General features: G+C 41.8%; 1 protein-coding gene across 1 annotated transcript; it reads left to right on the top strand.

Moving 5' to 3' along the window:
* Positions 1–589: 589 nt before the first annotated feature.
* On the top strand, positions 590–4,080 carry LOC121554292 (DNA damage-inducible transcript 4-like protein). Its single transcript, XM_041867789.2, has 3 exons — positions 590–754; positions 1,047–1,168; positions 2,576–4,080. Exons 2-3 carry the CDS (start codon positions 1,078–1,080, stop codon positions 3,064–3,066), a joined length of 582 nt encoding a protein of 193 aa, XP_041723723.1. The 5' UTR covers positions 590–754; positions 1,047–1,077; the 3' UTR covers positions 3,067–4,080.
* Positions 4,081–21,700: the final 17,620 nt, after the last annotated feature.

Raw genomic sequence — 21,700 nt, 5'->3', positions numbered from 1 at the left:
TGTGCAGCATGTCGGCCAAAATCCATCTCATTCCATCTTCTCCCACTGCCCGCCATTGGGCTTCCTTTCACTAACATATTTGGTAGTGAGTGGAAACGCCAACCGGATGCTTCACATTTATACATCCAGTGAAATTATCTGTCTCATTGTTCTATCGGTGCGTCTACTGTGGGGCTCTATGGTGCTGCCATGCTAAAACGGCCTTTTGGCCACTAGAGGCCTCTATCAAACTCTATGGGATATGCACGCATCCCATTAAATTCTGAACAATGAAGTACAAGAAAGCCTGACGTTTAGGAGATTAACTGTTGAATATGGTCCTCGTGGTAATTTGATTACTAGCAGTTTTTGACAGAAGAATTATCGCACGTGAGTGATTGAAAAATCCAGGTAGCAACAAAATAGTGTTCCTTGATTATTGGTTGACGCAATTTCTTCCGTGGCCAATCATGTGCCTCGGGGCAGACGTTCTCTGAGCGCCCTGAAAAGCGCGAGGTGTGTTGCTTGGTAAACTTCAGCAATTTCCAGAACGATAAACTGATTCCGATTGGTCAAAGCGGCGTCAGCTGTGAGGAAAAGGGTATAAATATCCCTAAGGCGTTGCACTAGCTGTAGGCAGTGTGAATGTTTATTGGGGGGTGTGTTTGCTTGGGGGAAGGTTCCTTGTTCTGTAGCCTATGTGGGGAAAGTATTTATAAGAAAACCTTTCTAAAAAAAAAAAGTTACTTATTTGGACAAAAATAGCTGTATCAAGGTAAGCCAGTCTATTTGATGCAATCCTTGTTGTACTCTGATGCTGTAAGCAAACATTTTGCGACATTATTAGGACTAACCAAAAATGTTATACAGAAGTTTTCGAAACATCTAGCTACAGTAACTAACGTTAGATGCAAGTTGGCCTACTTTGAACATGTATAAGCTTTGTGTTGATGACAAGTTGGCGAATGTTTGCTACATATCAAATTGTAGGCTATCTATGCAAAGTTAGCTTGTGAATTGTTGTTAAGTTTTTATAGAAATGTACCATTTTTTATTTATTTTTACAGCACTTTAAAAAGGAACAAAAGGGGTGTCGCTATGGTTGCTACAAGCACACTGAATAGTAAAAACGCGGAATGCATATCAGAATTGATTGACCGTAGATACGACCAGGCTTGTCTCGAAAATGGTAAGTTTTTTTTTGAGTAATTTTTTATTCTCCTACAATATATACTTGCATGTGGGCATGTATTGCAACTGGGTATTTCTAAATTCTCCCAGGCTTCATTCATTTAGCGGTTGTTTACTCCAATATTGGTGCATAGTTGCAGCGCATGGAAGAAAGGGAGGGTGGGTGGAAGGGAATGGTGAAGGAATCTTTTCTCATCTGCTCTATGCTAGCCTACAGGACTCTGTTTATTCGTCAAATAAAGTTGTTGGCATGGATCAATGTTAGATTTGAATGCACACAGACCGCATAATGCATCTATGTGCACATGTTGTACTGTAGTTAAAATTCTAACTTCTATGAAACATTGAAATCAACATTTGTCACATACCTCAACTGACAATTATAAAGATTGAGTGAAGACAAGGTGTTATGTTGACTAGTCATGTACCATGACTCTGGCTCAAGTCTAATTTCCTTCTCACTGACCTGAAAGGACTGGATAGGTGAAAGCCAATAAGCATTATGGTGGTTAGGCTATCCAGTCCTTTCAGATTCAGGCAGTGAAGAGGACATGACACTTTAGGAGGCCTTTTTGCTAGACTGTCATTGACTGACAGATTGCTATAACATGTGGGTAGCTGATAGGTCAAATACCTGTCCAGGCATCGTAAGATCTGGCAATGTCTAAGCAGTGGAACATGACCTTTGTTGCATTTTTTTTGTAGATATTTTCATACTGAACGCAGCCCTAGTGACTTTACTCCAAAATGTATGGAAATCAAATGGTGACACAATTAAAATGTAATTTCCCCCTCAAAATTAGCCTAACAAATTGGGCCATATTATCAGGCTGGTGTTTATTTAGCAATAAGAATGATCACCTGTAGCCCAACTGATGCAGCATAGTGGTTATAAATAAATGGGCAGACTCATGGGATTGCCAATCTGTATTTGTCCTAATCATTAGTTAACAGTGCTTCCCAAACTTTCAGTCATGGCCCCCTTTCATCATGGGGGAACATCCTATGCCCCCTCACCTCCCCAATTGAACAACTGCTACTGTTACACAAAAATATGGTATAAGAATACCACTTACTCATCAATAAACAGTATACAAACACCAGTACCTGGTTTCACTTCAATATTGAAATCAAGAGACTGTATAAAGGAGACATAAACCAGCTTACTGCTGTGAAATGTCACGGTGGGAATTTCCAGTCATCATATTCCTCATGGTATATTATTGAGTGGATCAAATTGGGCTGTCTCTAATACTGGAGGGGCGGGGTCATGACCTCAAGTCTGCCCCGCAAGTTACGACTGACTGCATCAAATGTTATTGTATTTGACTGAGTCCCATAGTCTGTGCTTTTGCTTAGTCTTTAAAACATCACTCAACTATTGTCTTTTTTTGTCTTCCATCAGAGCTGGATTTCTGGGACCACTGTCTGGCTGAGCCCCACCTAAACGTGGAGGTGTCTGAGGACGGGACGTGTCAGCAGTTGGCCAAGATGTTCGAGAACTGCCTGTCGCGGTCCAAGAAGACCACTCTGCACTGCTCTAAGGTGCTGGTCCCTGAGAAGCTGACTATGAGGATGGCACGCGATGTCCTGCGCCTGTCGTCGGGCGAGCCGTGCGGCCTACGTGGCTGTGTACTCTACATTCACCTGGAGCAGGAAACGTGCTGCAAGCAGCTGGAGCGCATCGTGTACAATGCAGACGTGGTGCCCATCTTCGAGCTGACGCTGGTGTTCAAGCAGGACTGCAGCGCCTGGCCCAGTCTCAGGGACTTCCTGCACATTGGTGCCTGTTTCACTCCAGGCTTCAGGCACGCGCTCAAACTCAGCCCGGGCTTCCGGCTCATCAAGAAGAAGCTCTACTCCTCCTTGGCTGGTACTGTGGTAGAGGAGTACTGAGAAGGGGGAATTGAGGAAGGTGGGACCCCGGGGTTGGGTCAGGGATGTCCTGGGGAGGGGTACAATGCACTTCTACACTTGAGTATCTGAATGTAAAGATTACTTCTGGAGGGTCTTATTTCTACATGGTTTTTGTATGAATACAGTTTGTCATGTGAACGAGTAGTGTCATACAAAGGTTATTGGTGTCCAGCCTGTCTGCTCCAATGTCCAGGATGGTACAACTGATTATTCAAAATGGACGGACAAGGTTTGGTTACTGTAATGGATTATTGTCTAATGCCTAAAGAAGATGAGCATAACTTTCATTGACTTCATAATATTTGAAAACTTTTCCAATCAGCTAAAGTTACATTTGTTAAATGATTATTTTAATGTTCTGGATATAGACTGTTAATAATTTTTCTATTCATTATTCTAAATTACACAATTAGGCAATTCATGTTATGAAATGTTGTGTTGATGTCCACTGATTTGTTTTCCAGATTTATGTAGGTACATAATGTTTTTGATCAGTCACTAGCCACTTTGTAATTGTGTCAGTTTGTTTGCAGATTTGTCCACTGCTGTTCAGCAAAGTAAACACTTCTAGAGGCTATAGGAACAGGACTTGGAAAAATGTTCGGGGGCCATAATCTAGGTGTTCAATGCTGAATTGAGGGCATGTGAATGTTTGTCCTTGTGAACATGCTGCTCATCGACGGCGCGGGCTCTCCAACCTCAACGGATGCAGATGCCTTAAACTGCCTTAAACCTTAAAAATTTAGAAAATGTAAAAAGTATATATCTAAATGTTTATTTTTCTTGCACTTGTTAGATCCTAGCTCCACATGGGTTCTTTAGAGCTTGTTGATCTTTTTATACCTTTTTTTTTTTTCTACATTGTCATTGCATTTCCTTTCTCGATTGTTAATGGCTGCGGTGCTGTTTTTAAGCAACTGAGGATTCTTTTTTTGGGACAGGTTCTTGTTAAAGGAAGTCAATCTTTTTTGACAATTAAACATTTTAAACCTACCTTGAGTCACTATTGTCAAGTGTTATTTCATGTGACTGAACGTTTTCAATCTGTTCAGATGCACTACACGCCACTGAAGTTGAGACTGGGGGTAGTAGGCATGACAAGTTGCGCAATACAGGCTTTTAAAAGCAGAGCAGTAAAACAAGCCTGATGTTAAAGCAGAGAACGTGACCAGTGGGATGCTTTGTGCTGGCTGGCATAACAACATGTTCAGCAGGCAACATTACTGCAGCAGGGTGCATTACAGAAACATCCTGGATAGAAATGCCCATTTGACTCATACACATTATGATGACCTGAAAAACAGCAGGCCTTGGCAACACTACGGTCCTATAGACTGCATCCCTGTTGCCTCATACTTCACATAGCATTAATGTTAGTTTGGTGGCTAGGTTTTCACCTGACTTACTGAAGTAGCTTTTCATTAATTTTTTCACAATTGCCCTTTTCTAAATTCCTCACATTACACGTACTAGTGTTCAGAAAGATTGACAGTGGTTGAATTTGAACCAATGATATATATAGAACAATGTCCATTATTACGTTTAAAGAATACTGTTTCTGTAAGGCCTAGCCAGAGGTAAACATGCTCTAGGTGACTGGCATTCCATGGCAGGTCACGATGGTTCAGAGGTAGCTTGTGCAGAGGGGTGTTTATGTAAGTATATCAGATGACTAGATTACACTTGGCTAATAACCTGCAGAGAGCGTGTGACATGTCTCTTTAATGGAGGAGTCTATAGGCTGATCTGAGGATAGTGTTGTTGGACTCTACCTGACAATGAGGTGTTGAATTAGAAGGCTCTCTGTCACTTTTGTGGGACATTCACTAAGGTGACATTCACTAAGGTGACAGTCTGAATACTGAAATTAAATGTCTTACCCTTTTGAATGTTTGATGACAGAAGGGTTTAGGCACTAGAACAAAAATATAAACACAATCTCAAAGATTTTACTGAGTTACAGTTCATATAAGGAAACCAGTCAATTGAAATAAATAAATTAGGCCCTAATCTATGGATTTTATGTCTGGGAATATAGATGCCTTAAAAAAAAAAGCACGTCAATGGGACTCAGGATAATGTCACAGTATCTCTGTGCATTCAAGTTGCCATCGATAAAATGAAATTGTGTTCATTGTCTGTAGCTTATGCCTGCCCATACCATAACCCCACTGCCACCATGGGGCATTCTGTTCACAACGTTGACATCAACAAACCACTCGCCCACACAACGCCATACATGTGGTCTGCGGTTGTGAGGCCGGTTGGACGTACTGCCAAATTCTCTAAAATAATGTTGGAGGCGGCTTATGGTAGAGAAATGAATATTCAATTATCTGGCAACAGCTCTGGTGGACATTCCTGCAGTCAGCATGCCAATCTGTGGCGTTGTGTGACAAAACTGCACATTTCAGTGGTCTTTTATTGTTCCCAGCACAAGGTGCATCTGTGTAATGATCATGCTGTTTAATCAGCTTCTTGGTATGCCACACCTGTCAGGTGGATGGATTATCTTGGCAAAGGATACATGCTTACTAACAAGGATGTACACAAATGTGTACCCAAAAGTTGAGAGAAATAAGCTTTTTGTGTATGGAAAATGTCTGGCCTCTTTCATTTCAGCTCATGAACCATGATACCAACACTTTACATACAGTGGGGAGAACAAGTATTTGATATACTGCCGATTTTGCAGGTTTTCCTACTTACAAAGCATGTAGAGGGCTGTAATTTTTATCATAGGTACACTTCAACTGTGAGAGACAGAATCTAAAACAAAAATCCAGAAAATCACATTGTATGATTTTTAAGCAATTAATTTGCATTTTATTGCATGACATAAGTATTTGATACATCAGAAAAGCAGAACTTAATATTTGGTACAGAAACCTTTGTTTGCAATTACAGAGATCATACGTTTCCTGTACGTCTTGACCAGGTTTGCACACACTGCAGCAGGGATTTTGGCCCACTCCTCCATACAGACCTTCTCCAGATCCTTCAGGTTTCGGGGCTGTCGCTGGGCAATACGGACTTTCAGCTCCCTCCAAAGATGTTCTATTGGGTTCAGGTCTGGAGACTGGCTAGGCCACTCCAGGACCTTGAGATGCTTCTTACGGAGCCACTCCTTAGTTGCCCTGGCTGTGTGTTTCGGGTCATTGTCATGCTGGAAGACCCAGCCACGACCCATCTTCAATGCTCTTACTGAGGGAAGGAGGTTGTTGGCCAAGATCTCGCGATACATGGCCCCATCCATCCTCCCCTCAATATGGTGCAGTCGTCCTGTCCCCTTTGCAGAAAAGCATCCCCAAAGAATGATGTTTCCACCTCCATGCTTCACGGTTGGGATAGTGTTCTTGGGGTTGTACTCATCCTTCTTCTTCCTCCAAACACGGCGAGTGGAGTTTAGACCAAAAAGCTCAATTTGTCTCATCAGACCACATGACTTTCTCCCATTCCTCCTCTGGATCATCCAGATGGTCATTGGCAAACTTCAGACGGGCCTGGACATGCACTGGCTTGAGCAGGGGGACCTTGCGTGCGCTGCAGGATTTTAATCCATGACGGCGTAGTGTGTTACTAATGGTTTTCTTTGAGACTGTGGTCCCAGCTCTCTTCAGGTCATTGACCAGGTCCCGCCGTGTAGTTCTGGGCTGATCCCTCACCTTCCTCATGATCATTGATGCCCCACGAGGTGAGATCTTGCATGGAGCCCCAGACCGAGGGTGATTGACCGTCATCTTGAACCTCTTCCATTTTCTAATAATTGCGCCAACAGTTGTTGCCTTCTCACCAAGCTGCTTGCCTATTGTCCTGTAGCCCATCCCAGCCTTGTGCAGGTCTACAATTTTATCCCTGATGTCCTTACACAGCTCTCTGGTCTTGGCCATTGTGGAGAGGTTGGAGTCTGTTTGATTGAGTGTGTGGACAGGTGTCTTTTATACAGGTAACGAGTTCAAACAGGTGCAGTTAATACAGGTAATGAGTGGAGAACAGGAGGGCTTCTTAAATAAAAACTAACAGGTCTGTGAGAGACAGAATTCTTACTGGTTGGTAGGTGATCAAATACTTATGTCATGCAATAAAATGCAAATTAATTACTTAAAAATCAGACAATGTGATTTTAGATTCCGTCTCTCACAGTTGAAGTGTACCTATGATAAAAATTACAGACCTCTACATGCTTTGTAAGTAGGAAAACCTGCAAAATCGGCAGTGTATCAAATACTTGTTCTCCCCACTGTATATATTATATTTTTGTTCAGTGTATGTCATTTTTCTCCATAGTACTAAACATATTCCAAAGTTATATCAGTTGGAATATATATCTTATTATCAAATTATTATTATTGGCGACCAGTAAAATGTTTAGACAAAAATTATACATGGGGCAATGTACACCCCTAAAATAATCCCAACCTACAGAACTTGGTTCAAAGCAGAAATCTTGTCATCAAAAGCTTTATATAAAACATCAACGTTCTTTTCTTTAGCACCATGCATTGGGAACACTGAAAGTGCTTTTCAAGTATAGTCTATAAATGAGAGCACCCACTTACACCATGCATCAGGCCTTCCAGCAAATGCTCTAAAGCAATCAAAATGAGCACACTATGAAAAAGCAATCAGGTTACACACTGTTGCAATAATGTGTCTACTGGATAATTAACCCATAATAGTTGCTGGCTACTGCCTGTCCTTTACATGCCTGTGTCACGACTTGTGTATATGTCAGCCATCCATAGGTTAATGATTGCTTGGATGAGTCTGACTCCATTAATTTACTGAATGTTACAATAAGTATGTAGTGTAGTGTAAGGAACAGGTCGTTAAAAAACGTGTTGTGATTCCCTCATGAGTCAACAGGCATCATCAGTTATAAGTATCTATACATGAGCCTACATTGTACAACATCTCATCAAAGATATACATTTCCTAGACGAAACTTCAGCTGTCTGGGCCAAATCCTATATATACAATAATTCTATATAACTTGATCTGCACACATGTAGTCTCTGCTTGGATAAGTCCATTGACTGGATCTTACAATAAGTGTAGTGTATAAGGAAGGAACTGGTAAAAAGTAATAGATATTTCTGTCTGTATGTTTTTAAAATTTGATTTGAGTATGTAATGTATACATTTAATTTATTGCTGAAGTGAAGTGAAGTTTTTTTATCTCAGCCTAGATTTCTCTCTGACCTGCTAATGCCCTGGGGTTAATTGTTTGTGTGGTCATAGCTATAAGTTTTGTGTCTTGACCTGGTGTTTCCCAAGTGGTTCTTGGGGACAGTAAATACTTGAACCTGTCCTTTTACCCGCTTCCTTTTGTTTCATACTTCTTACCTTAACCCAAACCAATGAATAGAATGTACACTAACATAACCGTAGGTTTGGATGTGCCATGACTGGATTGTAAGCCAGGTTGGAGTGCTTGTGAGAAAACAATCGACACTGAGGCCAAAACTCGTCAAAGTAGTGTTTGATAAGAGATACATGACTACTTCTATTTATAGCATAATTCATTCTGAAAGAGGTCTCGCTTTTTTTGTTCAAACACACGTGCTGTGATTTCCCTCATGAATCAACAAGCATAATCGGCTATCAGAATCTTTACATTAGCCTACAGTGTACAAAACCAAACACTACCAGGTCAGTAGCACTGGAGTACTACCATGGTTGATTTATGACTCTAATACAGAGTTCTATAGGGGGCCCACCTGATCTCCAGGTCTATATAGTCATAAACTGTTTATTATTACACAGACAAACCAGTGCATTGAATGCAAGCATCTAAGGAATGCACTTCCTATACTGGAAACTTCAGCCATTAGGGCCAAATCCTATATATATATAATCCTATTTAACTTCATCTGCACATAATATCCTATCAATGGAAGGGGTATATACGAAAGTTCAAATAATGCGCACACATCTTAAGTTAGGGTGCAGGCCTTGATACTTATGAGAGGGGCCTCACATGGAAGAGTACTGTAGGACCTGTCTACAGTATTCCCTGTCTTAGGTCAGTCAGTTAGGATCACCACTTTATTTTAAGAATGTGAAATGTCAGAATAATAGTAGAAAAAATGATTTATTTCAGCTTTTATTTATTTCATCATGTTCCCAGTGGGTCAGAAGTTTACATACACTCAATTAGTATTTGGTAGCATTGCCTTTAAATTGTTTAACATGGGTCAAATGTTTTGGGTAGCCTTCCACAAGCTTCCCACAATAAGTTGGGTGAATTTTGGCCCATTCCTCCTGACAGAGCTGGTGTAACGGAGTCATGTTTGTAGGCCTCCTTGCTCGCACACGCCTTTTCAGTTCTGCCCACACATTTTCTATAGGAGTTGAGGTCAGGGCTTTGTGATGGCCACTCCAATACCTTGACTTTGTTGTCCTTAAGCCATTTTGCCACAACTTTGGAAGTATGCTTGGGGTCATTGTCCATTTGGAAGACCCATTTGCAACCAAGCTTTAACTTCCTGACTGATGTCTTGAGATGTTGCTTCAATATATCCACATAATTTTCCTTCCTCATGATGCCATCTATTTTGTGAAGTGCACCAGTCCCTCCTGCAGCAAAGCACCCCCACAGCATGATCCTGCCACCCCGTGCTTCACAGTTGGGATGGTGTTCTTCGGCTTGCAAGCCACCCTCCTTTTCCTCCAAATATAACGATGGTCATTATTGCCAAACGGTTCTATTTTTGTTTCATCAGACCAGAGGACATTTCTCCAAAAAGTACGATCTTTGTCCTCAAGTGTAGTTGCAAACCATAGTCTGGCTTTTTTTATGGTGGTTTTGGAGCAGTGGCTTCTTCCTTGCTGAGCGGCCTTTCAGGTTATGTCGATATAGGACTCGTTTTACTGTGGATATAGATACTTTTGTACCCGTTTCCTCCAGCATCTTCACAAGGTCCTTTGCAGTTGTTTGGGATTGATTTGCACTTTTCGCACCAAAGTACGTTTATCTCCAGGAGACAGAACGCGTCTCCTTCCTGAGCGGTATGACGGCTGCGTTGTCCCATGGTGTTTATACTTGCGTACTATTGTTTGTACAGATGAACGTGGTACCTTCAGGCATTTGGAAATTGCTCCCAAGGATGAACCAGACTTGTGGAGGTCTACAATTTTTTTTCTGAGGTCTTGGCAGATTTCTATTGATTTTCCCATGATGTCAAGCAAAGAGGCACTGAGTTTGAAGGTAGGCCTTGAAATACATCCACAGGTACACCTCCAATTGACTCAAATGATGTCAATTAGCCTATCAGAAGCTTCTAAAGCCATGACATAATTTTCTGGAATTTTCCAAGCTGTTTAAAGGCACAGTCAAACTTCTGACCCACTGGAATTGTGATACAGTGAATTATAAGTGAAATAATCTGTCTGTAAACAATTGTTGGAAAAATTACTTGTGTCATGCACAAAGAAGATGTCCTAACCGACTTGCCAAAACTATAGTTTGTTAACAAGAAATTTGTGGAGCGGTTGAAAAACGAGTTTTAATGACTCCAACCTAAGTGTATGTAAACTTCCGACTTCAACTGTATATGTGTGACTGTGGAAGCATATGTGTGCGTGCACAGCTGCAGTCGCCTGACCCTGGTGCTGATGACTGTCTGCTGAACCAGTGAAATGTCTGCCAGAGCTATGTTGGTTCACACACAGGGGAACAAGATCACTCTCACTCTTTCCTCTCAAAGGCCCAATGCAATACACAGGCCAAAAACACACCACTAAACTACTCAATACACACAGTCCAAAACATACAACCACACAGACCAAAACACACAACCATACAGACCAAAACACACAACCACACAGTCCAAAACACACAACCACACAGTCCAAAACACACAACCACACAGACCAAAACACACAACCACACAGGCCAAAACACATAACCACACAGACCAAAACACACAACCACACAGACCAAAACACACAACCACACAGACCAAAACACACAACTACACAGACTAAAACACACAACCACACAGACCAAAACACACAACCACACAGTCCAAAACACACAACCCCACAGACCAAAACACACAACCACACAGATCAAAATACACAACCACACAGACCAAAACACACAACAACACAGTCCAAAACACACAACCACACAGTCCAAAACACACAACCACACAGACCAAAACACACAACAACACAGTCCAAAACACACAACCACACAGTCCAAAACACACAACCACACAGTCCAAAACACACAACAACACAGTCCAAAACACACAACCACACAGTCCAAAACACACAACCACACAGACCAAAACACACAACAACACAGTCCAAAACACACAACCACACAGTCCAAAACACACAACCACACAGTCCAAAACACACAACCACACAGTCCAAAACACACAACCACACTGTCCAAAACACACAACAACACAGTCCAAAACACACAACAACACAGTCCAAAACACACAACCACACAGTCCAAAACACACAACCACACAGACCAAAACACACAACCATACAGTCCAAAACACACAACCACACAGTCCAAAACACACAACCACACAGTCCAAAACACACAACCACACAGTCCAAAACACACAACCACACAGTCCAAAACACACAACAACACAATCCAAAACACACAACAACACAGTCCAAAACACACAACTACACAGTCCAAAACACACAACTACACAGCCCCAAACACTATATACAGCTCACAACACACAACCCCAAACACCCTACAACACCTCAGCTTCAAAGCAGTCCAGAATACCGCCTCTCCAGATTAATGAGAGAATATGGAGGTAAACAACTGCCTATTGCGCTGGTATGTGTTACTGTCTGAAATTGTCCAGAGTTCTAAAGTTATTTCTAAACAACTGCTTCATTCAATATGACAGAAATGCACCAACTAGACTGCAAACTATCTAGTTTTAAGTTTATTTGCTGTATGTCAATGTAAATACATCGGAACTCTTACTCAATCTAATGAATGACATGTACTTTCTAGACAGTAAAGCTTACGGTCAGTTCTTTAACATACCACACCACCAATATAAGGGAACCTTTAAACAACAACTATTTGTGCCAAATACAGTCTAAATTCCTCACAATGTCAGACATATTACATTTCGAGTACAATAATGAGAGGGCGACATGTTTACAACTTAAGCAGAGGCTGAATTTGATTTCAAACCTCTCTGAGGTAAGTGCCTAAAAGAGAGATTTGTTTTGTATCAGTCTGGGTAGATTTTGAAAATGTTCTTCTCCAGATAATGCATTCTCCATCGCACCAAAAAAAGGTTTAATCAACCAAGTATTAATAAACCAACATTTTAGGTACTTTATTCCACTTCTGATTCCTTGACTAACCAACCTCGACTATACAATGTGCCTACTCGCCCTTCAAAATGTTACTGCTCCCAATAGGCCCATAGGTGCACTTGCCAACTAAATTGGAATTACATCTGGTGATGTTGATCGTTCTTCATTGGGGAGAGAGGGGGGTCTTGGCTTGGACATTGACACCCGGTTACAGTGGGGAAAAAAAGTATTTAGTCAGCCACCAATTGTGCAAGTTCTCCCACTTAAAAAGATGAGAGAGGCCTGTAATTTTCATCATAGGTACACGTCAACTATGACAGACAAAATGAGAAAAAAAAATCCAGAAAATCACATTGTAGGATTTTTTATGAATTTATTGGCATATGATGGTGGAAAATAAGTATTTGGTCAATAACAAAAGTTTCTCAATACTTTGTTATATACCGTTTGTTGGCAATGACACAGGTCAAACGTTTTCTGTAAGTCTTCACAAGGTTTTCACACACCGTTGCTGGTATTTTGGCCCATTCCTCCATGCAGATCTCCTCTAGAGCAGTGATGTTTTGGGGCTGTCGCTGGGCAACACAGACTTTCAACTCCCTCCAAAGATTTTCTATGGGGTTGAGATCTGGAGACTGGCTAGGCCACTCCAGGACCTTGAAATGCTTCTTACGAAGCCACTCCTTCGTTGCCCGGGCAGTGTGTTTGGGATCATTGTCATGCTGAAAGACCCAGCCACGTTTCATCTTCAATGCCCTTGCTGATGGAAGGAGGGTTTCACTCAAAATCTCACGATACATGGCCCCATTCATTCTTTCCTTTACACGGATCAGTCGTCCTGGTCCCTTTGCAGAAAAACAGCCCCAAAGCATGATGTTTCCAACCCCATGCTTCACAGTAGGTATGGTGTTCTTTGGATGCAACTCAGCATTCTTTGTCCTCCAAACATGACGAGTTGAGTTTTTACCAAAAAGTTATATTTTGGTTTCATCTGACCATATGACATTCTCCCAATCCTCTTCTGGATCATCCAAATGCACTTCAGACGGGCCTGGACATGTACTGGCTTAACTAGGGGGACACGTCTCGCATTGCAGGATTTGAGTCCCTGGCGGCGTAGTGTGTTACTGATGGTTGGCTTTGTTACTTTGGTCCCAGCTCTCTGCAGGTCATTCACTAGGTCCCCCCGTGTGGTTCTGGGATTTTTGCTCACCGTTCTTGTGATCATTTTGACCCCACGGGTGAGATCTTGCGTGGAGCCCCAGATCGAGGGGAGATTATCAGTGGTCTTGTATGTCTTCCATTTCCTAATAATTGCTCCCACAGTTGATTTCTTCAAACCAAGCTGCTTACCTATTGCAGATTCAGTCTTCCCAGCCTGGTGCAGGTCTACAATTTAGTTTCTGGTGTCCTTTGACAGCTCTTTGGTCTTGGCCATTGTGAAATTTGGAGTGTGACTGTTTGACGTTGTGGACAGGTGTCTTTTATACTGATAACAAGTTCAAACAGGTGCCATTAATACAGGTAACGAGTGGAGGACAGAGGAGCCTCTTAAAGAAGAAGTTACAGGTCTGTGAGAGCCAGAAATCTTGCTTGTTTGTAGGTGACCAAATACTTATTTTCCACCATAATTTGCAAATAAATTCATAAAAAATCCTACAATGGGATTTTCTGGATTTTTTTTCCTCAATTTGTCTGTCATAGTTGACGTGTACCTATGATGAAAATTACAGGCCTCTCTCATCTTTTTAAGTGGGAGAACTTGCACAATTGGTGGCTGACTAAATACTTTTTTTCCCCACTGTATGTAGCCTGTATTGACCAATGGCTGACCTTTTGCAGTACGTTCCCTCCGGAACGCACTGATCCGAATATGTACGAGTTACCTAATTAATCCATCCCTACAATAAGCCGTTGCCTTGGGACAATTTGTTTTTCTGGCACCACCCAAGGGGGGCGTTGTCTCTCTGTTGACCTTTTCTGGAATGCTGAAAGTAGGCCACCCTCCGACCCAAAGTCACCTCAGCAAGAATGATCCCTGCCAATGCACCGCCACTGTATGTCACTGCTGCCAAGACCCAAGTGCACCAAAATAAGTTGCTTCTAAAAATAACCAAACTCCTATGCACATTCATAATTAACATTAGCAATGTGTCCTTGTACATTTCCATTATGTAGAAAGTTTCAAAGTATTCTACGAAGTGTCTACTAAGTGAACATGATGATTACCTTTGAGCTTTCAACATATATATGTTTACTTCCCTTCAGGAAAGCACAATCTACCACATATATGAGATTAAAGTGGTAAAGCAATATCCTTAAAGGGATAGTTCACTCAAATTAGTGAACAGTGGCCATAGACTGCTTACGTGGTAAGGAAACCAATTTGTGATTTTGTAATTTGGGTATACTATCCCTTTAAGAAGCATGATACAACTAACACCAATATTTTACCCTGTAAAGGGCACCTGCATATCCTTGACTGCATTACTTGAATGCATTTCCCCATATTCTGGATAGTAGGACATTTTAACCCTCTTGTGCAGGCACACCTTCCCATTCTCGTTAACACTAGACTGCTATTTATCAAAACATTTCTAAATCTGGCCTTTGTAACCTTCAGACAGTTCAACATTTTCCAAATGCACCAAAATAGATTAAGAGCTTGGCACATGTTCAATGTCACATCTCCCTGCTGGGAAGCCATTCGATTGAGCCCGTTGTCAAGAGACTGGTGAGAGAATGAGAGTGCACTTACGCACTAGTTCTCCTCCTCTGTTCCTGGAGGATCGATATTGATTTGCTCTTTCGATTGAAGATGTTAGTTGCTTAAGTGCCTCTGAACTGGGTCATGCCCATTGCAACTGCACAGGCCACCAAAGTTTGACCGATTTGTAAGGCCGTAAATGTAAATGTAAGGGCCTCATTTAGAAATATATTGTATTTAAAGAGATCAAATTTGACCATGAGTACAAATTTTTTTTGCATGTCATGCACTGTATGACGCCTCTGCCTCTGAACCTATGACTTTCCTGAAATGCCTGACATCTGTGTGTTGTGCTTGTAGGTGTCAGAGAGTGCTGATGTCTACTGGTTGCTCTAAATGCATTATTGGCACTAAGCAGCAAGAAGACATTTTACATTTGCACTATATATACAAAAGTATGTGTACCACCCTTCAAATTAGTGGATTCAGCTATTTCATCCATACCCGTTGCTGACAGGTGTATAAAATCGAGCACACAGCCATGCCATCTCCATAGACAAACATTGGCAGTAGAATGGCCTTACTGAAGAGCTCAGTGACTTTCAACGTGGCACCATCATAGGATGCCACCTTTCCAACAAGTCAATTTGTCAAATTTCTGCCCTGCTAGAACTGCCCCAGTCAACTGTAAGTGCTGTTACTGTGAAGTGGGAACGGCTCAGCCGCGAAGTGGTAGACCACACAAGCTCACAGAACGAGATCGCCGAGTGCAGAAGCGCATAGCGCGTAAAAATCATCTGTCCTCGGTTGCAACACTCACTACCGAGTCCCAAACTGCCTCTGGAAGCAACGTCAGCACAAAAACTGTTCGTCGGGAGCTTCATGAAATGGGTTTCCATGCGCAATGCCAAGCGTCGGCTGGAGTGGTGTAAAACTTGCCGCCATTGGACTCTGGAGCAGTGGAAACGCGTTCTCTGGAGTGATGAATCACACGTCTGACAGTCCGACGGACGAATCTGGGTTTGGCGGATACCAGAAGAACACTACCTGCCCCAATGCATAGTGCTGTTTTTCATGGTTCAGGCCCCTTAATTCCAGTGAAGGGAAATCTTAATGCTACAGCATACAATTACATTCTAGACAATTCTATGCTTCCAACTTTGTGGCAGCAGTTTGGGGAAGGCCCTTTCCTGTTTCAGCATGACAATGCCCACGTGCACAAAGCGAGGTCCATACAGAAATGGTTTGTCGAGATCGGTGTGGACGCTGTTATAGCAGCAAAGGGGGGACCAACTCCATATTAATGCCCATGATTTTGGAATGTGATGTTCGACGAACAGGTATCCACATACTTTTGGTCATTTAGCAGACACTCTTATCCAGAGCGACTTACAATTAGTGCATTTATCTTAAGATAGCTAGGTGAGACAACAACACATCACAGTAGGGGTGGGAGGACCAAGAGACCAGAGGTGGTGGAACGGAGTGCTCAGGTTGGGATTTAGGGTTTGCGCACAGCCTGAAGGTAAGGAGGTGCTCTTCCCCTGGCTGCTCCATAGGCAAGCACCAGGGTCTTGAAGATGATACGAGCTGACTATGGTATTCATTTTGACAGTGCCAAAAAAGCTGTGCTTTGTCAAAATGGACTTAAAATACTCTGTATCCACACTGTTTAATTTCCAATCATCAGCCTCTCTTGGACACCACACCATCGAAGGTCTTTTGATAAATGCAACTAATATTTTGAGTAATAAGTCCTCTTTTGACACTGATGCTACTTTTTCTGTGTTGCAAAAAAATGGGGCCCTGACCCCATGACCCCATACTGCATTAGTGCCATATGAAAAATATTTTAATAATTTCCCAACTCCTGGATAATGTTTAATCATTGCTATATGTCTGCAAGAAATTGTACAACCTGAAAACTACAAAACAAGTAGGTGGATGGATCAGGATTTTTTTTAGAGGTCAAAGTTTTGGATGGGAGGAAACTGTCCATGGGTCAACAATATCCCAGTCACTACAGAACTGGGCCATACATGACAGAGAGGCAGAAGCAAGCCATAACTGAAGAAAAAAAAACATCTCGAATCCAGAATTGGGTTTGCAACAAAGCATTTCAACTATTAGTTTCAACTAAAAACATTTCAACTATAAGTGCTGTACTGGAACAGAAACTACACTGAACCAAAATATAAACGCAACATGTAAAGTGTTGGTCCTATGTTTCATGAGTTCATAAGTCCCGTGTAGCTCAGTTGGTAGAGCATGGCGTTTGCAACGCCAGGGTTGTGGGTTCGATTCCCACAGGGGGCCTGTATGAAAAAATAAAAATAAAAATGTATGCACTCACTAACTGTAAGTCCCTCTGGATAAGAGCGTCTGCTGAAATGACAACAAAAAAAAAGAAAATTAGTTGAAGTAAAAGATCCCAGATATTTCCCATATGCACAAAAAGCTTATTTCTCCCAAATTGTGTGCACAAATTTGTTTACACCCCTGTTAGTGAGCATTTCTCATTTGCCAAGATAATCTATCCACCTGACAGGTGTAGCATATCAAGAAGCTGATTAAACAGCATGATCATTACACAGGTGCACCTTGTGCTAGGGACAATAAATGCAGTTTTCTCAAACAACACAATGCCACAGACGTCTCATGTTTTGAGGGAGCGTGCAGTTGGCATGCTGACTGCAGGAATGTCCACCAGAGCTGTTGCCAGAGAAGCAAATGTTAATATAAAGAATTTGGCAGTACGTCACAACCGCAGACCACATGTAACCGCACCAGCCCAGGACCTCCACATCTGGCTTCTTCACCTGCGGGATTGTCTGAGACCAGCCACCCGGACAGCTGATGAAACTGTGGTTTTGCACAACCAAAGAAACTGTCAGAAACCGTCTCAGGGAAGCTCATCTGTGTGCTCGTTGTCCTCACCAGGGTCTTGACCTGACTGCCGTTCGGCGTCATAACCGACTTCAGTGGGCAAATGCTCACCTTCGATGGCCACTTGCATGCTGGAGAAGAGTGCTTGTCATGGATGAATGCCGATTTCAACTGTACCTGGCAGATCAACTCTATGCGAAGTAGATGTGTCACGCTGCATGAGGAAAATGGTGGTCACACCAGATACTGGCTGGTTTTCTGATCCACACCTCTACCTTTTCTTTAAGGTATCTGTGACCAACATATGCATATCTGTATTCCCAGTCATTTGAAATCCATAGATTAGGGCCTAATGAATTTATTTCAATTTACTGATTTCCTTATACGAACTGTAACTCTGTCAAATCTTTGAAATTGTTGCATGTTGCATTAATTTTTTTGTTCAGTGTAGCTGTAAGCATTCTCCTCCCATCGACATTAAAGGCAAACTATAAGTAGGCGCCCAAAGCATCTTCTTATTGATAGTAAAGACAAAGAGTAAAGGTCCTTCTCACCAATACAGGAAGCACTATTAACTTACTGCCACCTTGTGTGGGAATGGCAATATTACACAAACACAACATTATTATATTCTATTGAATGAGGGAAATGACATGCCTGTAATACAAAATGTTACCCTACCAAAGCAATACACAATGCAATACACACAAAATATCTGGACAAATATCTGTAAATATGAAAGCAAATGCTTAAAGCGGCAATCAGCAGTTGAAACAATAACAAAGTGTCCTCGCCTCCACTGTTTCGCTAAAAGCTGAGGGATGGGGCTGGAGAAATGTAATTACTCAAATTCATAGACAGAGCTATGGATGCAAGGATTGACCATCCATGATCTCAAAATGATCGTTTGAACCATGTTTTGAGGCTATACAGAGTTTGTTTACATTTACTTTGTTTACAGACATTGGAGTAAAACAAGTTTCTATTTTGGGTTCTGATGGGGTACGACAGTTGAACTAAGCTTATGAGGGATTTATGAGTTGTATTCTTCTAAAATCAGTAGGTACATATCATTCATGTATTAAGTCCAAAAATGGATGCACTTGGAAAGTATACAGACCCCTTGACCTTTTCCACATTTCGTTACGTTACAGCCTTATTCTAAAATGGATTAAATTGTTTCCCCCCCCCCCCCCCTCAACAATCTACACACAATACCCCATAATGCCAAAGCAAAAACAGGTTTAGACATTTTTGCAAATTTATAAAAAATAAAAAACTGAAATATCACATTTACATAAGTATTCAGACCTTTTACTCAGTAATGTGTTGAAGCACCTTTGGCAGCGATTACAGCCTTGATTCTTCTTGGGTATGACGCTACAAGCTTGGCACACGTGTATTTGGGGAGTTTCTCCCATTCTTCTCTGCAGATACTCGCAAACTCTGTCAGGTTGGATGGGAAGCGTCGCTGCACAGCTATTTTCAGGTCTCTTCAATCGGTTGGGCCACTCAAGGACATTCAGAGGCTTGTCCCGAAGCCACTCCTGCGTTGTCATGGATGTGTGCTTAGGGTCATTGTCTTGTTGGAAGGTGAAATTTCGCCTCAGTCTGAGGTCCTGAGCGCTCTGGAGAAGGTTTTCATGAAGGATCTCTCTGTACTTTGCTCCGTTCATCTTTCCCTCAATCCAGACTAGTGTCCCAGTCCCTGCCGCTGAAAAGCATCCCCACAGCATGATGCTGCCACCACCATGCTTCACTGTAGGGATGGAGCCAGGTTTCCTCCAGATGTGACGCTTGGCATTCAGGCCAAAGAGTTAATTATTGGTTTCATCAGACCAAGATCTGGTCGGAGAGTCCTTTAGGTGCCTTTGGCAAACTCCAAGCGGGCTGTCATGTGCCTTTAACTGAGGAGTGGCTTCCATCTGGCCACTCTACCATAAAGGCCTGATTGGTGGAGTGCTGCAGAAATGGTTGTCCTTCTGGAAGGTTCTCCCATCTCCACAGAGGAACTCTGGAGCTCTGTCAGAGTGACCATTGGGTTCTTGGTCACCTTCCTGACCAAGGCCCTTCTCCCCCGATTGCTCAGTTTGGCCGGGCGGCCAGCTCTAGGAAGAGTCTTGGCGGTTCCAAACATCTTCCATTTAAGATTGATGGAGGCCACTGTGTTCTTGGGGACCTTCAATGCTGCAAAGGCCAAACAGTTCTTTGGATTTTCCCATGATGTCAAGCAAAGAGGCACTGATTTTGAAGGTAGGCCTTGAAATACATCCACAGGTACACCTCCAATTGACTCAAATGATGTCAATTAGCCTATCAGAAGCTTCTAAAGCCATGACATAATTTTCTGGAATTTTCCAAGCTGTTTAAAGGCACAGTCAACTTAGTGTATGTAAACTTCTGACCCACTGGAATTGTGATACAGTGAATTATAAGTGAAATAATCAGTCTGTAAACAATTGTTGGAAAAATTACTTGTGTCATGCACAAAGTAGATGTCCTAACCGACTTGCCAAAACTATAGTTTGTTAACAAGAAATTTGTGGAGTTGTTGAAAAACGAGTTTTAATGATTCCAACCGAAGTGTATGTAAACTTCAGACTTCAACTGTACATTTGTAGAAATTTCTAAAAATCTGTTTTCGCTTTGCCATTATGTTGTATTTTGTGTAGATTGATGAGGAAAACAATTTTAGAATAAGGCTGTAACGTAACGAAATGTGGAAAAAGGGAAGAGGTCTGAATACTTTCCGAATGCACTGTACCAACTGGAGATTGCCCCTTTAAGATTATATATTAACTGATGTTATATGGAAAGTCATCAGTGTTCCTTTATAAACAATTTTGCTGTGCCACAGTTCTTTTTTACAACAACATTTCAAGATGTTACTTGTCTAGCAGGGTGACCAATACACATTGCTTTTTCACCAAATAGGTTTTCCACCATGTCTTAAGTTTATGCATTTGACCAATGTTGGTAAGGCCGGCTTCATGGAAGGAGTGGGTCCACTTTCCTTTCTCCCAGAGGGAACTCAGTGTGCCTGGCCGCTTTCCTGCACAGTCCCAATGGAGCCGGGTCAGAGGGCTTTTGTCCAACAGAAATAAACAGGCTGATGGTTGAACGGATGGGTTTGGCCATTGCTACACAATCCCTTCCTTACCCAACGATGGCATCAGAGCAATTATGTGGTCAGGGTGCAAAATGGGTAGCTATGTATCTCTATTAGTATACCATAACTTCATTTACACCATAACTTCATTTATATTACATTTACATTTTAGTAATTTCGCAGACGGTCTTATCCAGAGCAACTTACAGTTAGTGTATTCATCTTAAGATAGCTAGGTGGGCTAACCACATATCACAGTCATAGTAAGTACATTTTTCCTCTATAAAGGAGATATCAGCAAAGAGAGCTAGTAAGTCAGCTTAACCTATTTTAGGCTTAGCTACTAACACAATTTTAACCCCAAACCCTACATTCAACTTGACAATGGCATAGTTGTTCATAGAAAGGAAGGGATCTTTTGCCATAAACATTCCCTTTATTTGAGATATGCATTGTTGAGAAGTTGGTATTTAAATGGATATCATGTAGCCCTCTGTAGACTGTTATCCTCTCAGTTGCCTTATTTCAGTTGACTGTCTGTATGGTAATTAATCGTGATTTTTTTCCCCTCAAGGAATCAATTGAATATCATG

Source organism: Coregonus clupeaformis, chromosome 39, assembly GCF_020615455.1.
Source record: "Coregonus clupeaformis isolate EN_2021a chromosome 39, ASM2061545v1, whole genome shotgun sequence".
NCBI classification, from domain to species: domain Eukaryota; kingdom Metazoa; phylum Chordata; class Actinopteri; order Salmoniformes; family Salmonidae; genus Coregonus; species Coregonus clupeaformis.
The sequence above is the reverse complement of the archived record's forward strand: the minus strand, read 5'-3'. Positions and strand labels throughout refer to the sequence as shown.

What these genes read in the sequence shown, in the direction of transcription:
- LOC121554292 (XM_041867789.2), top strand. Translation starts at nt 1,078, where the DNA reads ATGGTTGCTACAAGCACACTGAATAGTAAAAACGCGGAATGCATATCA. An exon ending in CCAGGCTTGTCTCGAAAATG is followed by an intron (nt 1,169 to 2,575) that starts GTAAGTTTTTTT and finishes GTCTTCCATCAG; the next exon opens with AGCTGGATTTCTGGGACCAC.